Source organism: Oreochromis aureus, linkage group 22 (assembly GCF_013358895.1).
Source record: "Oreochromis aureus strain Israel breed Guangdong linkage group 22, ZZ_aureus, whole genome shotgun sequence".
Classification (NCBI taxonomy): domain Eukaryota; kingdom Metazoa; phylum Chordata; class Actinopteri; order Cichliformes; family Cichlidae; genus Oreochromis; species Oreochromis aureus.
Genome location: NC_052962.1, coordinates 18,685,209 through 18,706,390, shown reverse-complemented (window position 1 = coordinate 18,706,390; position 21,182 = coordinate 18,685,209). Strand labels below are relative to the sequence as shown.

The following is a 21,182-nucleotide window of genomic DNA, read 5'->3' as shown; positions in this document are numbered from 1 at the left end:
TCGCAAAAAATCACGGTTTTAGTAACGCAGTAACGCAGCGTTCCTACGTGAAAGTAACGGTAATCTAATTACCGTTTTTGCAATAGTAATCCCTTACATTACTCGTTACTTGAAAAAAGTAATCAGATTACAGTAACGCGTTACAAGTAACGCGTTACTGCCCATCTCTGGTGTTTGGAGTACTTTAGATGTAAGGAAGTGAAAAAAATCCATTTTTAAAAATGGCTACAGAGGACAGCTGGGATTTTTGTTCTGTTTTGTTTTCTCTTTAGATGAAATGTAAATATGAGCGGAATTGTGTTATGATTGTAGGACTTATATCACTGCTGATCATTCATATAAACAAACAAATACAGGAAGCGGATATAAACAAGTGAAAATGAGCTCTGGACAGGCAGAAACCAAGTGAGAGACACAATTTGCGAAAGCGGGATTTGGAGAGCAGAAGAGAAACTGCGATGCAACAGAAATGAGAGTCAAAGGTCATAAGAAAAACATAGTTTACAACCCAAACTGTACAGATTTGATGCTCTTAAAACTCCAAGAAGATAAGATTTCCCAGCGAGACAAAGTGCTGCAGGGATGGGGAGGGGGGCATCGTAAATTGGAGATAAACAGATCCATGTTGGGGTCAGAGGTGCCATTGCACTTATCACTTTAGCATATATACGAGTCCTGGTTTCAGACACACTTTTTACAACTTACACATGTCTAGTAGCATGCGAGTAATAGCCACCACATGTTTGTGCTAAATCCATTTCTTTCCAACCACGATGAGAGCCTTACTTTCAAGGTTGGGTCAGAAACACACTGACACACTAGGAAAAAATTGGAACAATCAGCAGAAGGAAATGCTGCTTCACTGTTCAGCCCTCTTCATCTCAGAATAAATAAAGGAGCCTGTATTTTTTTGATTTATTTCTTTTTTAAGAGAGATTTAGTAAGTATAAGCCTTCCTTATAGGCATGGGATGAAGCAAAATTTACAGGTTTGGTGACCAGGCTTTCAACCTGTGCAGCTTGCTCAGCCTGTGTGGATTATTACACCAGATGTCTTTCCTCAGCCTATAAAATATCCCTATTCACAAGGTATAATTAAACATTTACTGCCTGGTGCAGAGCCTTCCTATCATATTTTCGTGAGAGAAGCTTAATAAAAGCATTTGTGGTCATTTCACTGTAGCAAAATCATCTCCGGCAGAGAAGTCTTGCTTGGGGACACAGCATGCACGCAGCACACACGCACGCTCATTCCACAGCAAAGGCTCCTCATGCACATCTGTGAACCAGAGATAGAGCACTATCTGTCCAGAATGTCATTAACTACCACCGCTGTAGATTTATATTCACTCAGTTGTGCCATATGAGCTTGTACAATTACATCCATAGTCTGGAGATCTTCTGCGAGTGGACACGTTGACATAAAATTACCAAGTCTGGGGAAAATGTAAATTAATATCCCACATCATAGGCAGCAAAGGTTGCTAACTTAATATTATGAACGTAAATGTGATGCATAGTAAGAGATGAGACAGGAGTATGAGACATGTAGGCGTTACTAAATGAATGAGAGGGGGAACAAATGTATTTCACTATAGTACCCTGGGGCTGTGGTTTCAACTTGTAACATCGGCAGTGCCATCTACAGGTTGAGAGGAGACATAGCACCTTCAAAGACCATCTCAGGACTCTATCATTGGGCAAGATCTGAAAACCAATCATGCTGGTGTGATGCCATTGCTCTGCCACTTGGGGAAAAACTACTACTTGACCTATACCTCAAACCTGGAGTTTTGTATATTCATCTTAATCTCGCCAAGCACTCCAGGTTCCTCCCACAGTCCAAAGACATCCATGGGTTTAGGTTAACTGGGGGTCCTAAATTAACCGTAGAACGTGAGTGTGAATGTTTATCTATATCTCTGTGTTACCCTGGGACAGGCTGGCAGATTGTCCAAGGTGTACCCTGCCTCTTGCCTCGTGACAACTAATAAAATCTAGAGCACCTCACAACCCTGAAATGATAAGAAAATCAATGGACATAATCCATACTGGTCTATTACCGAAAAAGCTGATCTACTGGATTTTTAAACACAACCATTTCCAGGATTCACAGAAAATGGAATTACAATGAGAAAATATCCAGTGAGCAGCAGGTCTCTGGGTGCATGCCTTGTTGATGGCAGAGTAGAATGGCCAGACTGCTTCAAGCTGATAGGATGTAATAGTAACTCAAATAACCACTCATTACAACCAAGCAGAAATGCATAAAACATTGAAGCAGACTTGCCTGGTCTGACAAGTCTTGATTTCTGCTGCGTCAGTCAGATGGTAGGATCAAATTTCGCATGGCTCCATCCTGCAATGGTGTGGTGCAAGGTTATTAACGTTAACTAAAAATGGGCTAAAAACTCAAACTAGATGTAAAAAATAATTTTAGTCCACTAAAATAAAAAACTGAAACAATTTGTGACCTTGGAAAACTAACTAACTAAAATAACACATATATAAAGAGAAAGGAAATGTTCTTACCTTTGGTATCTGTTAATTAAGCAAAAATGTATTATTAACCTGCCTGATGACACATGATAAATGTGTTTATTGAGACTTGTGAGATGTTTACAAGACTGTTAGTCAACCGCTTTCAAAGCATTTTGTTTTTGGAATACCAATATCTTGCCTGTGACATATTACCTCCACACAATAATAATTAAAAAGACTAAAACTAACACTGAAACTAATGAAAACTAAACTAAAACTAAACCTTTTCCAACAATAAAAACTAAACTGAAACAAGAAAATACACTCTGTAACCTAGCTGAAACTAACATAAACAACAAAAGAATGAAATAAAACTACTTAGAAAAAAAAACTATAACTCTGGTCTTGGCACACTTTAAGAAATCCTTATCAGCAACTGAGCATTGTTTAAACACCACAGCCTGCAGGAGTACTGTTGCTGACCATGCCCATCCCTTTATGACCACAGCTTACCCATCATCTGACTGCTTCCTCCAGCAGGATACTGCACCATGTCACAAAACTCTAATCATCTCCCACCAGTTTCTTGAACAAATCAACAGCGACTTTTGGTTTCAAGTAGGACAACCTGCTCCTTACATTGATTTTGATGCTCTTTTTATTACTTTACTTCTACTTCAGTGTTTGTCAGAAAGCCGTAAAGACAAACTTACCCCACTTCAGTCCCCCAAAAGTCACAAATCTGACAACACAACAATGTGATTGGTTCTAAAATAGCATTAACTATGATGAAGTAGGAATACCATCGGTCTCACTGATCCCTCATTTAACTCCACCAATACAAATTTTTAAAGATTAACTTCTCTAAGAGCGTATGAATTGATTAAAACTGGACCAGTCTCTTTCAGCTAGTGTGTTAACACAATTTATTTATTTATTTAACCTCCTTCTATCTCCTATTTGCACATAGTTTGAGTCTCATGGAGATGTTTCATGACTTTTTGTTGCAAGTACAAGCAAATAGAAGAAGCATAAATAACTTATTCCAAGACGTTCCCTCTGGATTCCTTTATAAAAGCAATAAAACATTACAAAGTATTTCTAGAAACATAAAGAAAAAAATGTCATCTAATGCAGAAATTGCCCATCAGCCATCAAAAGAAATATGTATAAAATGTGAAAGTGAATTACCATTTGCAACACTTATTCAGTAAATTATATACTGTACAGATGGTATACTGAAAGAGGCCTGAACACTGAGAGCTCAGTGTCAAGCAGAAGCCTCACTCCTACAATAATGTATGAGCTCATGCTTGAGCTTGAATGACAGTCAAGCATGGTGATGCTTCAGTATGTACACAGCAGATCTTTCTGGGGGGGTGTCGCAGTCTGTTATTAGCTCCTGCAGCAGCCTTTGCGCTCCTCCTGTGCCTCGCTGCTTGGCCCAATGGGGCTGGAGAGGGTCACAGCACTGATGGAGCCACGGGTCACCTCTCTGCTGGCCACCTTCGTATGGATCGCTGGAGAAAACGGAGACAAAGAAGATTGGCAATCAACACGGACACAAGTCAAAGTGAGGGTGTGAATGCTCTTTCTGGGCACCTTTACCTGTGAGAACTTCACTGAAAGCTGCTTCAACATTGGTGGAGCCCAACGCTGATGTCTCCATGAACATCAGACCTTTCTTTTCTGAATCAGACCGGGGTTTGAAAAACAAAAACACATTAATACAGAGCAAAATTTATTTAGCAGTGAAAACACCATTTATGAGAATTTTTGCAAGACATAGAAATAAAATTTGTCTCATATATTAGAAATATTCCAAAACAACATTAGAGAAATAACTATACAATACTACTTAACTTACCTGCAAAGTCTCTGGCCTCATCTGTGGGTACGGTCCTAAGATTCTCCAGATCGCTTTTGTTTCCCACCAGCATGACCACGATGTGAGGGTCTGCGTGGTCGTACAGCTCCTTCAGCCATCTCTCTGCGCTCTCATAGGTTAAGTGCTTGCTAATGTCATAGACCAGCAGCGCTCCAACTGCTCCCCTGTAATACCTGAGGAGGAACACACATGGGCTGGGTGTTACGTTCAAACAGGAAACAATGCCTTTAAGTAGGTGTTGTGCATGAAAGAGGTGTGACCGTTAACTAAACACAGTGCAATCAGTGTTACTTAAACTGGCAAACATGTGTGAGCCAACACTGATAATCTCATAATTCCCACCTAAATTGTGTCTGTTACTCATTCGTAAATGGTGTGTGTGTTATGTGTGTGTACCCACGCTGAGGTGATAGCTCTGTAGCGCTCCAGGCCCGCCGTGTCCCAGATTTGAGCTTTGATGGTGAGGTTATCAATCCGCACGGTCCGTGTGCTGAACTCGACACCGATGGTGGTACGGCTGTCATGGGCGAACTCATTCTTGGTGAAGCGAGACAGAAGGTTGCTCTTTCCTACGCCAGACTCTCCGATCAAAACCACTAAACAAACACACACAACAGGTATTGAAATGGCTCTTAATCCTTTATTTGATTAAAAAAACTAGATACAAATAACACTGAGTATTAAAACAAATCAAGGATAAACCTATCTCATGGTAACTTCCTGAAACATATTCTTTTATATCCAGACTTTGTGTCACCCTCAAAAGATACTAGACACTATGACATCACACAGACGTGGCACATCTCCCCAGGGGCTGATTTCACTTTGGAATGAATGGAAGTTTATTTTAATAAGGAATATGCACATGCTCATGAGGCTCTTTGTAAAGTATGACGTGTAGATTATATGTTACTATAATAGGTCAAAGGTTAAATGGTTTACAGCCGAATGGATACAGAGCGATCACTTCCTCCTTTCCCTGCTCTGTTCACTTCCTTGGAAATAGCAGCAGGCAGCTACAGCCGGAGTTGTACCTGACAGCTTCAGTGTCTACAAATACGCAATAATACACAGAGAAAAAGACATTCATGTCTTCCTACACAATCACAGCTTAAGCAAACATGACTCACCTTTAAAGACAAAATTGTACGAATCATCAGACCCCATGCTGCACTCAGAGGCGAAGGGTTCCTGCTTCGCTAAGTAAATATCCTGAAGGCACTTTAAATATTAGCTCCCAAAGTAGAGTTTAAAAAAGAAAGAAAAACAGAAAGAAAGAAAAAAAATCCAGCCTCAGTCCTCAGTCTCTCTCTCCGATGTGGAGAGAGAGCAAAGGTGAAGAATGGAAAGAAAAAAGGGAACTGGTTGAGCCGCTTGGTTCTTTATCTACGCATAGTGGGTAGCTTCAGATTGAGGGCAGGCAGTCCTGAGCTCTCATCAGCTGACACCCAAAGGAGGGCTGGAGGGAGGAGAGCAGGTGGAACAGGTAGAACCACTGGCAGGTAGTCATGAAGAGTCTCCACCCTCTGCTGCTCTATTCACGCACTGATTCTGATCATTTGTGGTGTGACCTCACCTAAAAGGTGGTTTCTGTGTGCAAACACACGTCATCATTCACCACCTTTCTGATCGTTAAACTTGGAGTTAAGAGTGCTTTATTGCCCCCAGTGTACTAACTATTATGTAATGCACTGCTCAAAACAATTTAATAAGCATATAGCAACAAGTCAGTTAAACTTCTGGGATATTTAACTGATTAGTTAAGTTGCAGAGGGGGTTGTTATTCAGTTTCAGCTGCTTTAGTGTTGATGAGATTAACAAGAGGTGCATTAGACAGGCAACAGTGACAGTTGTCCCTCATCTAGTTTTGCATTTGACAAGGGTCAGCTGTGGAGCCCAGCTGGCATTTACCGTAAAATACCAGAATTGGCAGGTCCACCACTTGTGAATTGTGCTTATCACAGATCAGAGCAGGTTCACCCTGACAGACCAGCTGGAGAAGCTGTGGCAACCTGTTTCCTGTAACAATGTTCAGCATGACCAGTTTGGTGGTGGGTCAGTGATGGTCTGGGGAGGCATATCCATGGAGGGACAAAGGCAACGACACCCTGACTGCCATTAGGTATCAGGAGGAAACCCTTGGACCTGCCATCTGACCCTACAGTGATGCAGTGGGTCCTGGACTTCTCCTGGCGCACAACACTTGGCCTCTTGTGGCGAGAGTATGCAGGCAGGTCCTCTAGGATGTATGAACTGGTATCAGTGACCCCACCCACATTTTCTTGACCCACATCCAATAAAACACCTCTGGGACATTAGGTTTCAGTCTATCTGACGCCATTAGGTTGCACCTCATTCTCCAGGAAATCATCAATGCCCAGATCCAGATCTGAAAGATCTCCCAGGAGACCATCCATAATCTCATTAGGAGCCTACCCTGACATTATCAGGTATGCATACTGCAAACGCAAACTGAAGTTTTGGTCAAATGGACTAGTCTGCCACATCTTTTTTTTTTTTCACGTTTGTCTTTAAATTTAGCCCCCTCTAGGCTAATAATTGCCATTTCCTTTAAAATATCTGGCATCCTTTCATTCCTAACCAATTACCCAGTCTATATCAATGTGAATATCAAGCATGATTTTTTTATTTTTTCTTTAGATCTGATGTGCTCAAAATGTTCCTGTTTTTAAACTGTGTATTTTAATTATTGTGATTAGCAGAACACAGCTACAATCGAGCCAATATGAATACAAACCAGCAAACTCACAGTTCAGGCTCATACAGTAACTCATAACTCAGATAGTGCGTCATTGTTATAGTGACATGTTTGTCTTACAGACTATTTGTGACTGGATAAAATCAGAATTATGTTATTTTTGTAAGAAATACAATATTTGAATCAATAGAAAAGATGAAAACAATATTCAGTAAGTTCATTTTTGACGAGACATTTCCTTACAAATAGTCAAAGTATTGATTTTAATTGACTAAATTAATATCAGAGATGAAAACACTTCCTGGAACTTTTAAGCATCATTAATTTTCACTTTCAGCTTCCAAGGCATTTAAAATTCAAATATTTAAAATATCATCCCGTTAGTGGTACCAAACTAAAACTAACACACCTTGAAGGATGGCCAACTGTGTTTAAAAGCAAAAAATTAAAAATTAAAAATTCCAAAAGTAGATTTAATCTTACAGATTTCAACATTTCACATTTAACAAAAAACAGAAACAAAGTTAAATGACTTCATACAAATCAACTTTCATAATCAACTGACACATGCGTGGGCTGTTTTTAAATCATGTTTTATTTTTTTAGTACAGTACTGTTAAAAGTTAGTTCCAACATGTTCAATTCGGAGATGGATTTTCATTTTTTTTTTTTTTTTTTCTTTCAGCTGAGGTCAACAGACAAAGCAAAGCTATAGCAGCAGTTGCCAAGGTTACCACAACTACATTGCTGAGAATTTCAAAAGGAAAAAAAAAAAAAAATAATAAAATAAAACAACCTAGGCTTGATTTGAGAAATTTATGATGCCACTGTACCAGAGTTGTTTGTAAAGCCGTTCCATCGTTCATTTTTCGTTACTCATTTGATTTCCATTTTATTTTGATGAGACAAATCACCTCTAGGTACTAACTGCACCTCAAAAGAGAAATTAAAATGAAGAATAAGATGAAAACGAAAGGAAAACTTGTTTCATTCTTATTCATTCTAACTGCGCCCTCTGCTTCAGAGACGCTGCAATGTGATATCTGATTATGGCTAAAGTTCTGGATGGTGCGTGAAATTTGCTTAGTTGGGGCAGGGTCCTCAATAACCCGCTGAGTGAGGCAATTCACTGATGACAGGGCAGTGGAAGACAGCAGGCACAGCAACGGTGCCTCAGAGGGAAAAAGCCACTGCACCTGTGAGTGGGCACTTTTATCTCGAATGACGTATTACGTCATGTTATTAAGAGCTTGCAATAAATAGTGAAAGCTGTTGGGAAACTACAGCCATTTAAGTAGAATCTTTAGAACAAGGAAAGGAGGAGGAAATAAGGTGGATCATCTGCGTGGACAATATACCTTCCTGCTAACACTCAGGTTTGCCGCCTTTAATCAGAAAATCTTCATTTATCAATTTGCTAGTTGAATACCAGCAAACCTCACAGTAGCCATGGAGGAAAAAGAGCCAGATGCCAATCACATCACGTGGGTTCAATTTGTATCATGAAAATGTTAACCTGTAGCACTCTACTCCAGTTTTACATGAAGAAAATAATATGTGGCGAAAATGGTAGGGAATCCCTTTCCAGGAGAGATTTTCACTCCTATTCTCTGCACCAGAATAGCCTTTACGGTAAGAGTGGTTCAGTCCAACTCTACGGCAGCACTCTTGACAGAGATCTGGTTGGATGGTGGCAAAGAGTGAAAGTATGGGAAATGGGGGATGATCTGAGAACAGATGTAGAGTGAAGGTCTTACAGATCCTGCCCACGTTCGTTCCGTTAAGTTGGGGACAATACACTGAAATTTATTTTGGTTCTCTGTAGATGCTGGGTGTTTTTGTGAGTTAGGTATGTATGCGCATGTCTGTGAATCACTAGGTACTGTATGTCTTTACGAGGGCTGTGAGCCCAGAAGTCTCTCGATTGCGGCGTTGATGTCTCCTCCAGTAGCTATGAGCGCCTGCAGGTTGGCCTCGCGGTTGATGAAGCCCATAGCATTAAGCTGGTCCAGCTGGGACTGGAACCGAACCTCTGGGGTCTGGGTCTACAACAACAAAGTGAGATGTGAGACGAATTATACTAGTACCATACTGTGACCATGTCCAATTTTTTTCCCCTTTTTCTGTAAAGCAGTCACTTCATCTGAGAGCACACATGTTCACAAATTGTACAGTACTGTGCAAAAGTCTTGAGCCACCCCTGACTCCTTTATATTTTGCTTAGCCAGACTTTTCTGTCCTTAAGTGGCCTTAAGAAGGCTTTCTGGAGGCCTTTCAACGTTTTTCTTTGGCTGATTTTCCACTCATTTCAGTCCAGTCCTTTTACCTGACGATTTTCACAAGAATGTTATTTGACCACTTAAAACAGGCCTATAAATCATCCACCTAAAAATAACAACCTAACTCAATTAAGTGTTCCACCTAATTATGTTTATGTATGTGACTAGAGAGCTAGAGAAATGAATGAAACAGCAGCACTTGATGACGGAAAAGTTCAGGATATCCTCAACAACTCACCTGACTATTGCTGTTATTCGACAGAAGTAAGCTTCAGCGACTCATCAACTCGCTGTGGACTTCTTTTACAAAGTTTATTCCTCATTCATTGCTAAGTGTTGACATTATTCAAATATTTTAAAGTGTAGTGTGTACTCCAGTGGTCACTGTAGCTATGATTACACAGTTGAATTAAGAGGGGTAAGAAAAGTTGAATTCAGTTACCTGCAATTTGCAATCTACTGACATCTAGTGGTGAGATTTTACAGACTTTACCTTTAAGAAAAAGGAAAAACTCCAGCAAAGACCCAACACAGGACCAGAGAGGTACATCTGGTCCTTCAGTGGATCGCTCACTGAAGTCTCATCAGATATGGTCTAAATGGACTAAATGGAAGGCGGCTGTTAAGAAGCCATTTCATAAGGAGGACAAACAGTGAGAAAAGGCTGAGGCATGTCAAAATCCACTGTGAGATCATCTTGACAGAATGGAACAAAAGGCAGCAAACATCCATAGAAGAGCTTTAAATGTCCTTCAAGAAGCCTAGAGATCTATTCCCGAAGACATGACAAGAAAGCTGCCTAAGAGAGTTCAGGCTATGTTGAAGAATAAAGATAGTTGAACCAAATATTGACTTTAAACCTTGGTAACAGTGGGTAACAGTGGGGAAACCCCCCCCGAAATTTTTATACTTTTTTTCCATGTTTCAATAAAACACTGGAACTATGTCCTATTTTAGAACCAAAATATAAAAAGAAATGTGGCTCAAGACACAGTGCTGTAATTCCTATGCATGTGTACCGTTGCGCTTCCTCCTCCGCCGCCTCCTCCTCCAGCAAACATCTGGAGCATCTGTTGCATCAGCTGCTGCTGGGCAGTGTTTGTTCCAGCACTGCTGGGTGAGGATGCAGGGTTCTCTGTGGGCATGGCCCCTCCTGTGGGTATTCCAGGAATTCCGCCTGACATCAAACTAGGATGAAGGAAAAATTAACAGCTGAAAGTATATCCACCTCAAAAATTAACTATGTTTATATGTGTGTTAGCATACCTGGGCATGAGGCCTGGTGCTTCTGTCTGCAGTGTCTGTAGGCCCTGCTGGATCTGCATCAGAGCTTGCATGGCCCGTGGATTGGTCATCACGGACAGGGCTTCTGGGTTCTGCATCTGCAACCCAACAGAAACACGATCAATGAATTTATCAATCAAAGGATTAGCAGTCTATGTTGTGAGTGTTACAGCTGTTTTCACACATGCACTGCAGGTTTGTTCAGCTGACAGAGGTGCATTAGAGAACCTAAATGTCAGACGCAATTACATCAGACATTTTCCAGCTACCTAGTACAGAGTCCATGCTATGTCAAATGGTGCTGCTGTGTGAGCACCGCAGGTAATATTCTGCTACATTTACTGTTAGCAAATATTTCCTGCATGCTAGGTCCAGTAGTTCCCTCAAGTGAACCATGTGGAGTATTTCCAGTAGTTTGAAAGCGACACTTTGCTGCAAATTTGTGACATGTTGTGTGGTACATGTGAGAAAGAAGAACAGTAGAAAATGTATTGATGCAATTATCCAAAAACTGACCAAAACTCAAGCGGGAAAGCAACTCAACCGACATATAACAAATATTCAGGAGATTCTTCTAATATTCAGATTTTAGCTTTATTTAAAGAACCTGGGACATTTGCCAGCACTGCTCTGAGTGAGCGCAGCAGCACCTGTGAGGGAGCCGTTTGTGTGTTGTTGTCTTGTGGTTTGGTTGCCCAGATGGAGTCTGTTAACTATGAAACCGACAGACACTTCCACCCTTCTGGGTGATCATTTGATATACAACTGCCAAATTCACTTCTAATTAAAAAAGAAACACTTCATTTCCTCATCTTTCAATATGTTTAATGTATTTTAACTTCTAAATCAGGTATTAAATACATATTATTTAATGATATAATTCATCACGTACCCTTAGCAGATACATACTGACTGAGGCTCATTATGTCACACTGCAGATCTAATCGCCTCCATTCTTTGTTACAGTCTTTTATAGAAAACATGCAAATCTAGAACAGCGGTACTAAACTAAACAAATTTGCTGTACCTGCTGCAGAAAGATAGGCAGCTGAGCTCTGAACTGTTCCTGCAGTTGTTGGTTTCCAGCAAACAAGGGGTTATTCATCAAAACCTGGAAGAGAAAAAGAGAAATACAGTCAAGTAAAATTATCATTCCACATCAGGCTATGCTGCTTAGACACTAAAATTAACATTTAAGTAAATTCGTTTTAGCACCTCACCAGAACTTTTAAACTGATGCTGTACCCGAATCAATATGTCTTAACTATCACTCAGCAGCACTTTATCATGAAGCTGTTCTGGTCTGGCACACAATCTTTTTTATTCAAAGTAAAACACTCAAACCTTGTTGTTTACTCAATACTACCTTCTGTAAATGTGAGCTTAAAAGACAATCTCTTTATTGTCTTAATGCCATTAGCTAACAAGATATTGACAGTACATTTAAACTAGTGGTTCATTATGATCCACTTGTCTATGTATAAACATGTGCACCTGTCTGATGCACATTCTGAACAGGAAAAGATTTTAATCTAATTGTTTTCTGCATGGCTGTGCATTACATGCATGTTTAAATGTGTGTATGTATCCATCTTTAAGCTTACCTGGGAGGCCAACTCTGGGTTTTGAGCCAGTGACTGCATCATGCTGCGCATGTAGGGAGCAGACAGCATGTTCTGCATCAGCTGAGGGTTTTCAGAGATCTGCTGCAGTAGACTCTGCATGCCTGGGCTGTTAAACATGCCTACAATACAAAGAAAACAATAGACAATATATGACAAGAAAGTAATGCATATATAATTCACTATATCAAAATATTACATTACAATATAACATTAGATTAGATAGTTACATAATATTAAATTTAAGGAATTCAGGCTCGCTCTGGCTTACCATTTCCCAAGCTGCCAGGATTGATGCCCAGAGGGTTCGACACACTTGGGGTGGTGCCTGCGGTGGTACTACTGCTCCCCGTGCTGCCCCCTCCGCTCTCAGAAGGGTTAGAAGAAGCTGGTGGCCCCCATGGATTTGGTAGGGGCTCTCGGTTCTCTGTCCGTGATGGCTGGGCACCAGACTCGGAGCTCCCTCCCAGAGCTGAGAACGGGTTGCTACCAAACTACAAGGAGGCACATTTGGAAACACAACTGTCAGAATACTGCTGGCTATGCAATACTGACAACAAAGAGAGAACAAATATTACAGAATGAGTGAGAAGTTCAACGAGTACCAACAGTGCACAAAAACAAAGCATTCATCAGCAAGCATTCCTCACAGATACCTGTTCTCTGGCAGCGCTAAACATGGGCTCCTGGATGTCTGTGTACATCCTCCGCAAAGCATTGTAACCTCCTGGGATGCTCTCCAAGTTGCTCAAAGCCCGGTCCTGGTTGCGCATCATTTCTTGCATCATGGCTGGGTTCCTGGCCAGCTCCATGGTCTGTGAGGTGTTATAAGAACAGGAAAGGAAGCAACTGAATCAAGTTTTACTTTTAAACAGAGCTAGTAAAAATCCTTAAAAAAAGGGGAAGAAAATAGAGTGGGAATTTAATGTTGTGCCACCTGAATGACACATTCAGCCCTTCTTAGTTCTGTTTACCTGTCTCATAAGCTCAGGGTTGTTGAGCATGTGGGAGATCTCAGGGTTGCGTTCCATCAACTGTTGCATCTGAGGATTAGCCATAATCATCTGTCTCATCAAGTCTGGGTTTGACATCATGTTCTGCACCAGCGGGTTCTCCATAATTTGAGAAAGCATCTCTGGGTTGGACATGAGCTGCCTCTGCATCTGCTGCTGCAGCTCCATAAAGTTAGCCGAGCCCATGCCCAGTCCAGCTAGACCAGCCAGGTCACCGAAGCCAGCTGAAGGAGGAAAGATTGGGGAGTGCTGGTTAAACACACCGCATTGCTCAAACAGTAAAAGGTTTTTGCCCGTATACAATGACACATAGTTGCACTTACTCAGTATGTTGGGCGTCTGTGTGGGTGGTGGGGCTGAACCAGTAGAGCCTGTTGTGGTTGAGGGGCTGGTGCCTGGATTTGAAGTGGAGGTACTGCCTGCTTGAGTGGATGTTGAGCTAGAGGCTGATGTGCTACCACCATCTGCCGCCCTAAAGAGATGATTTTTGGGGGGTAAAAGATAAACTTAGTAATGCTGTGAGTGCATTGTGCTTTGAAGAGAAACATGAATCCAAATGCACAAAAAACACTGAACTGTAAAGCTAATGAATCCTTTTTGAAGACAGAAATGAAGCATTTGGTTGAATCAGCATGGTATGTTGACTTACTTGTGTGCTGTTTTTATGACCAAGTGGACTGTCAGGCCATCTTTGATGCCATGTTGGCTGAGGCTGTCGCCATCTTTTAAGATTTTCCCTGCAAAAATCAGAACCAGCTGGTCCTGTTTGGCTTTGAACCGCCTCGAGATCTCTTCTTTAAACTAAAAGACAAGAAAAAAAGTAACAAACATGAGAAGTGAAGCAGAAAATGTCTTACAAAAAGAGAAGAGATGGAGACAGAAACTGGAAATGAAAATTACAATATAAAGGAAGAGCTGATTAAACTCACGTGACTGGTTCTGTTTTGATGGAAACCTCTGGCATTACAGATGCCATTTCTAAATATCCTACTATCTGGGACCATGCACTTTAAATCTATTAGATAACCACTAGTGTTTCAACACTTCGTGAAAATTACTTAAAAAGAAAACAGTTTTTCCCTCTGGCACAAACTGGCGGCCTGTAATGGGTGTACTCCTCTCGCCCTTATTTCCTAACATTAGCATATGGTTTGTTCTACCATTCGTATCCCATTGATAAAGCACACCTTTGATGAGTATTTTAAAGACAAAGGAAAAAGAAATCACTAGCACCCTATAATTGGCCTTCCTGACTGCAATCAGCCCATTAGAAAATCAGAGCACCTGTGGGTAGTGGTCAGTGTTTACCTGTTACTTTTCATTAACTTTACTCTGTTTGATAAAACATGAAAAGCTTTAAGACTGCTTTCTGTAAAAGAAGGATTTAAAAAAAAAAAAAAAAGGTATCAAGTATCAGTATTATGGTTTAATAATGACCCAGAATTGTTGAGTACTATCGTTGTGGGCCTAGCAACCTCTGTGTAAAAGCTGCACAGAATCTACACAAGTAAATACGCATGATTATACAATGCAACTTAAACAATTTAATACTTATACATGTAACCTGGTCACCGCACTAAATGTTATGTACATCAAACAAACACAGGTCCATGTGCATGAACAGATTAAAGAACATGGCTAACATGTATGAACAGTGAAACCACAAACATTCAGTGGCAACGCAGCCATAACAAACACAGCTGAAGAGATTATCCTTTTATTGTGATTAAAAAGACTGCGTTATGCTTTCACTGTCCCACGTCGCCAAGCCAACAGTAACACTGAGAAACTGTATATTCCCAAGAAAGCCCAATGACTCAGGGGCAGCACTGAGAATGTTCTAGAGGGAAAGCAAAGTTTAGCTTTCGCTAAAGCCGTCGGACTGAAACAGAAAATTAAAGTATGTTGTAAATCCGAAACCCCTGTCGTGGTTACATCAGCTATCGGTTATATCGGTTCTTACTTGTGGCAGTGGCATAACTAAAGCGTCAGCTGACACTTGTTTGGCTACATAGTTAGCTAATGGCTCTGCTAGCAAGTTGGGTATGCTAACTTGCTAATTGCTAACAGTTAGCAGGCTAACCGGTTCGCAATTTCATCTATTGATGTGTGGTCATATTCCTCGATTTCGTGTCACCAACGTTAATATCACCGAACATTTGTTACCCTAAGCGGCAACACTTCCGCTACACACAGCCCCTTTAATTTCACAAAGCCTCTGGTTGCCGGTAAGAGTGACGACAAATGCTAACAGGGCTAACTCGTTAGCTTCCTAGCTGAACTTGTGGGCAGAGGCATGACGTTAGAGGCGCAGCAGCTAGCTCCCCACCAGCGAAACCCAACCAACCTGAGTAACAGAGGCATCTTCTGCGATGGCGATTTCTTCTTTGTCTTTAGGGGTTTTCACTGTGACCTTTATAATAGTTCCCTCGGAGGCTTCAGGTTTATTATTGTTGTTATTACCAGGATCTGCGGCGCCTTGGTCAGCCATCTTTACTCCGCCGATGGAACAGCTCGGGTCTTGGCGTCGGCTTCCGGATCATGAGAGGTCAAACCTCTTTCCAGAACGAATTTCACAAGCTCCCGTATGTACGCTGTCTCTGCCTGGTCATCATTGGTCATCACATGTATCACCAGAGGAAACGGATGTTCTAAAACATCACATATTACGTGTGATTAACACCCCCAACCCCCCAAAAAACAAACTCGGAAATGACTTTCTAAAACATGTCTGCACTATAATTAGGCTTTTGGCAGCAAATCGGGTATCCTACATACATTCTTTATTTTAGACCGGCTTATTCTTATTTATTTATTTAGGTATTAGGTGAGAGATAAGCCACCCAAGCTTTCATACATTTATCGATTTTCTCTATTCAAACTTTACAAAACCAACAAACTAAGTTTATTTAAACTTAAAGCATGTAAAAACGTTCTGTTTTAAAAGTACAGTGCTGAGCCATATTCTCCCATGGAAATACAATATATACGGAAAAAAAACAACTTTGTGAATAGGAAATGTAATAGTAAATAGATTAAGTGAAGGTCCAGATGCATCTCTCGGGTTCTGTATCAGGGCTTTACTGGATTTTTTCCTGTTCCTTAAGGACGTGACTTTCATCCATCATCTGCTGTGTTTTCAGCAGTTTAGCTCTTTGGTAATCATCTTTTTATTGCAAAACTGCTGTCTTATGCCGATCAAATTGTGTCATCTTTGGCCTTTTTCACAGATTCAGCTACAGAAATGTAAAACAATGATGTGTTTTTGTGATTAGTCTGTGCCTAAAAATAACATGTAAATTGGTTCTTTGCTAAGGTATCTATTAAGCGTAGACAAAACAGCGATTACTCTCGTGAGTTTAGGTGCCTCTTTAAGCTTGAATGATTAATAGGTCAGTGTTAGGTGGCTTGAAAAAGATGGTCAGGCACTATGACTGGACTGAAAATGAGAGAAAAAGAAGTCAATGTTCAAAGAATAAGTTAGAAGGGCCTCCAGAAAGCCTGCAGAACTATTGGTCAAGACCACTTGTAAATTTACAGGAAAGACACGATGGAAAGACACGATAGGGTGATCAATACTTTTGCACAGTACTATAGGCTTTTGTTAATTAATTAACCCTTGTGATGAACCTTTATGCAGTGTTTTTTATTTATTTATTTTATTTATTTTAGTTAAAGTCTTTTAACATTTCCTTTTATCTGTTGGTTTAGTGTTTTGTCTATTAAGGATATGAACTCTGTCAGCAGTATTGTTAACACCTGCTTCAAAGTCACAGGGGCCAAGCAGAGACATCTGTGCTCACTCTTTGGAAAATCAGGTAATGAAGCAGGTAATAAACATTATTAACCATCCTGAACATGTTTTTTCATCTGATTTCAGGAAGTTGCTCCTAGGTCACCATTTCTGTGTACCCCAGAGTGGATCAAATGTATACTTTAAATCCTTCATTCCCTCGGCTATTAGATTACTCAACACTGACAGGGTTCATTTAGATTAATTTTTCTATGATTGTTCATTTTTAGACACTTGTCCTGTTTATTTATTTTATGTTTAATGTATTTATTTTAATTCTTTTCCCATGACCTCATTCTTTGTTGATCTCTGCCTTGACATGCAACAGTGTTTGTGTTTAAGGACTAGGTTGTGTGAGAAGGTTGTGTCAGTAAGATGCAAACAAATCGTCCTTTTTTGGCATTAATAAAGTGATCTGAATCTTAATCGACTAAATATAGATAATTTTCATGTATATACCCCTTTTCCAAGACACATGTAATTGTATCTTGGATACAAGATACAGTTACATGTGTCTTGGAAAAAGTGGACAGATTTGCTAAAAAGCATCATAGGTTCATCATAGGTAGGTTTAGGATAAGGGTGTGATAAGGTTTATAGTCAGGGTACAGAAATTCCCCACGTCAGTGAGTATTCTCACAGTGACCAAACATCCGAGTGTGAGGTGTGTTTTTTCCTATTTCACTTTGTGAATCATATAAGTTGTTTTTAAAATGTTTCATACTAGTTAAAAATCTCCTTTATAACGTAGTCTGCAGGGTAGAGCTCGTGATTTTAACATATACTGTATCAGGTTTAAATTGTGGCGTTCCTATTGTAGACAGAGATACGGCTTGTATAGAGCGCTGCCTCTATATGTGTCTGTATATGCTGCCACAGGGGGACAGAGCTGAAAGAAAAGTGTTTGCTTCAGCATGTTGCATTGACACTGACAGTCCTGCATACCTATGCACATCCCCAGTTCCAGAGCAAGCCATTTACAAACAAACAAAAAACCCCAAAAGGAACAACCCTTCTCTAAGGGCACACAAATGCCAGAGACTGCACACACACACACACACACACACACACACACACACACACACACACACACACACACACACACACACACACACACACACACACTTGTGTCATTTGCACCGTGGCCCCTGTGGTGTCTCATTCAAGTGTATCTCACTGAGCGAGACTCATGGCAGCAAAAGATTTTGCTTTCCTCAACAAAAAATCAGAGGGGACAACTTTACAGTTGTAGTATTGTCTCTGACTCTCTCGCTCTCTTTCCAGCCTGCTCTCTCTTCTCCCCTTCTGCCTGTTCATATTTACTCTATCTACCTCTGGAAGGCGGGCAGTAGAGAAAGGTGCATTTCCAGAAACGAGGTAAGGGATCAGATTTCACTGCTGTTTTTGAGTGTTTATCCTCCAGTGTCACGTTTGCGTTCATGGTCACTTACTGCTGAAGAAGAACCGGCGTGACATGAGAATTTGGAGTGAGAGCTATAACAAACTGCGGCATCACACAGAGTAGCTGTTACACAGATTTTGCTTGTTCAAGTCACAGTAATGTTTCCTCTAAAGAACAGGTAAATATGTTTGGGCAATGTTAACTGCTAATCAAATGTTGGATTTCTGTAAAAGACAGCTAAAAATGTGATTGTTCTAAGATTGTATATAGAGTAATATTTTCAATCTGCTTCATGTTCTTCCAGTGTACTTGTTGTGGATTGGTTGGCTTTATGTGCTATTTTCAAACAGGGCTAAAAATCCATATTTAGCTCCCTTTCCCCTTTTTTTCCTTTGCCTTTGTGTAGTTTTGGGATAATTTGAATGATCACGAACATTTAAATTTATGTTTAACGTATTTTGGGTTCTACTATTACATATGCAGAGAAAAGGCAGAAACACACTGCAGGTGTTTGTGTCAGCTGTGACATATTTAACCTTTTCTTTGCAGGTTTTGATCAAACAGGGGCTTTTACAGTGTTAGAAATATGTCTAACGTCTTCTGTTTTTACAGGTGCTCTACAGCGGCCCCATTATCTCTGCTCAAAATGTACAGCTTCATGGGAGGGGGCCTGTTCTGTGCCATAGTGGGTAATATCCTGTTAGTGGTCTCCACTGCCACGGACTACTGGATGCAGTATCGACTCTCTGGAAATTATGCCCACCAGGGTCTCTGGAGGTACTGCATGTCCAACAAGTGCTACATGCAGACCGACAGCATAGGTAAGAGATCCAGGGTGTCTTCAGCCCATTGGACCGCCACAGTATTCGTAACAAATCAAAGGAGTCTGTACATTTATGTGTTTCTTTTTCATTTTTGGATATTGACATGGCTGTGAAATAAAATCAATGAATTCATTTAATTTCTTTGGACCAACAATCAAAACAATCCTTCATACATCTCTTATTTGTTCATTTCTGTCTGTTTTCACCCAGCTTACTGGAATGCCACCAGGGCCTTCATGATCCTTTCAGGGATGTCATGCTTTGCAGGCATCATTGCTGGCATCATGTCCTTTGCGCACTTTTCTTCTTTTGAAAGGTTCAACCGCTCCTTTGCTGCAGGAATCATGTTTTTTGTCTCAAGTGAGTTGTCTTTCTTTTGACTCGACAAAAGCACACCAACAGAAACAGTAATGATGACACTAGAATCACTGACATCACTGACACGTGCGTCCCAATCTCCCTCTCAGCTTTCTTTGTTCTCCTGGCGATGGCCATCTACACTGGGGTGACAATCAACTTCCTGGGAAAGCGGTTCGGTGACTGGCGCTTCTCTTGGTCGTACATACTCGGCTGGGTGGCGATGCTCATGACCTTCTTTGCAGGTGCAAAAGTCAATAACTGCTTAAGTTACCATTAAATACCTAAAATCCGACCATTCGAATATTTGATGATCAAAGCCTCATCTCGGCCTGTTGCAGGTATTTTCTACATATGTGCCTACAGAATGTGTGAATGCAGGAGAGGAACCGGACCACGCTAGAGCGAGACAGGCAGCATGTATAAGAAAATAAAGACACGCTGCCTCTTCGAATACACGAAAGGCAGAACCCATCAAAGTAGCCTTGACTGATCTACTGAAGAGATGACGTCTTATACCGATGCTGGAGGTCTTTGATGGTCTGTTTAGCATGTTTTTAAAAAGTCACTGCAGTACAGTTCTTTTTTTTAGTCACAGTAACAATATAGAGGACAAACAAAACTAATAAAGCTATAACATGACTGATACTGTTTTTACTAGTGTAATTTGTTACTAGCTTAAGTTTTTGTGGAAATCTCACCAGGAGATGGCAGCACTAAAACACCACAGAAGTCCTAAGGTAGTCAGATTTGATGAGGAATGTAGGGCCACTGTATTAAATATCAAATCGGGGATTAAATACCTGGTAAGGTTGTAGTTTTTGTAGATCAGATTTTTATACAGTCACTCCTTTAACTTTCAGCACCACAAACTAATGGAGCCACATTTCCCATCTGGAAATACTTTTTATTAATAGGCAAACTCTACTCCAGGAATGTATGTAATGCAAAAATATTAGTCCACAAAGCAAAGAACAGCACATCAAACCTCTGTGGTAAATATTCTTGTCTCAGGGTTCCCCCTAAAGCTATCTGATTCAATACATCTGACAAAGATTTCCCCAAAGTAATAGAAAAATATGTTCTTTATTGGGCTGTTGTTTAAAGGCAGAGCTTAGCCTTTGATTTTTGACATCCCCTTAAGGCTTGACAGCTCATGGAAAACTAGAGGGAGATTGTTTGTGTTTGTGTGTGCAACAGGCTACAAACAGCAGAATAGATTTAGAGAAGAACGCCAAGCTCCCGGACCGGGGCACACACCAGGGCAGGGTCCACAGCCAGCGATTGTTTTACTGCCTTTGTCTTTACTAACTGCTTCCGTCTTTTTCTTGGTACTCATCCACTTCTCGAATCAGCTGAAAGGAAGAGAGCAGGAGCTGTTCAGGTAATGAATGCTTGGCTACTCAATGACGCAGAAACAATGAGAGCAATGTAAACAGTCGGTGGACAGATCCCTTGGTCCAAGTTTCCATACTTGGTCACCCGTGGCTGCTGTAGAGAGAGAAGCTTTGTAATATTGTA

General features: G+C 40.7%; 3 protein-coding genes across 5 annotated transcripts; 1 reads left to right on the top strand and 2 right to left on the bottom strand.

The window, feature by feature from the left end:
- Positions 1 to 3,120: 3,120 nt before the first annotated feature.
- Positions 3,121 to 5,783, bottom strand: LOC116312045 (ras-related protein Rab-25-like). The gene is made up of 5 exons (XM_031729379.2): positions 5,499 to 5,783; positions 4,769 to 4,964; positions 4,348 to 4,541; positions 4,089 to 4,169; positions 3,121 to 4,000 (listed from the first exon to the last, which is right to left on the bottom strand). The coding sequence occupies exons 1-5, from the start codon at positions 5,533 to 5,535 to the stop codon at positions 3,876 to 3,878; spliced, it is 633 nt and encodes a 210-aa protein (XP_031585239.1). The 5' UTR covers positions 5,536 to 5,783; the 3' UTR covers positions 3,121 to 3,875.
- Positions 5,784 to 8,979: 3,196 nt separating this feature from the next.
- On the bottom strand, positions 8,980 to 15,980 carry ubqln4 (ubiquilin 4). The gene is made up of 11 exons (XM_031729378.2): positions 15,633 to 15,980; positions 13,935 to 14,086; positions 13,609 to 13,757; positions 13,247 to 13,509; positions 12,929 to 13,087; positions 12,544 to 12,766; positions 12,255 to 12,394; positions 11,678 to 11,761; positions 10,633 to 10,748; positions 10,386 to 10,554; positions 8,980 to 9,132 (listed from the first exon to the last, which is right to left on the bottom strand). The coding sequence occupies exons 1-11, from the start codon at positions 15,774 to 15,776 to the stop codon at positions 8,980 to 8,982; spliced, it is 1,752 nt and encodes a 583-aa protein (XP_031585238.1). The 5' UTR covers positions 15,777 to 15,980.
- Positions 15,981 to 16,573: 593 nt separating this feature from the next.
- Positions 16,574 to 20,298, top strand: LOC116311944 (lens fiber membrane intrinsic protein-like). 3 transcript variants are annotated; one of them, XM_039605721.1, is made up of 6 exons: positions 16,574 to 17,103; positions 18,363 to 18,455; positions 19,093 to 19,301; positions 19,515 to 19,664; positions 19,772 to 19,906; positions 20,003 to 20,298. In XM_039605721.1, the coding sequence occupies exons 3-6, from the start codon at positions 19,127 to 19,129 to the stop codon at positions 20,062 to 20,064; spliced, it is 522 nt and encodes a 173-aa protein (XP_039461655.1). In that variant the 5' UTR covers positions 16,574 to 17,103; positions 18,363 to 18,455; positions 19,093 to 19,126; the 3' UTR covers positions 20,065 to 20,298. The 3 variants fall into 3 exon arrangements, with proteins under 3 accessions (XP_039461655.1, XP_039461657.1, XP_031585042.2); XM_039605723.1 differs by lacking the exon at positions 16,574 to 17,103 and having other exon boundaries at positions 18,282 to 18,455; XM_031729182.2 differs by lacking the exons at positions 16,574 to 17,103; positions 18,363 to 18,455 and having other exon boundaries at positions 18,862 to 19,301.
- Positions 20,299 to 21,182: the final 884 nt, after the last annotated feature.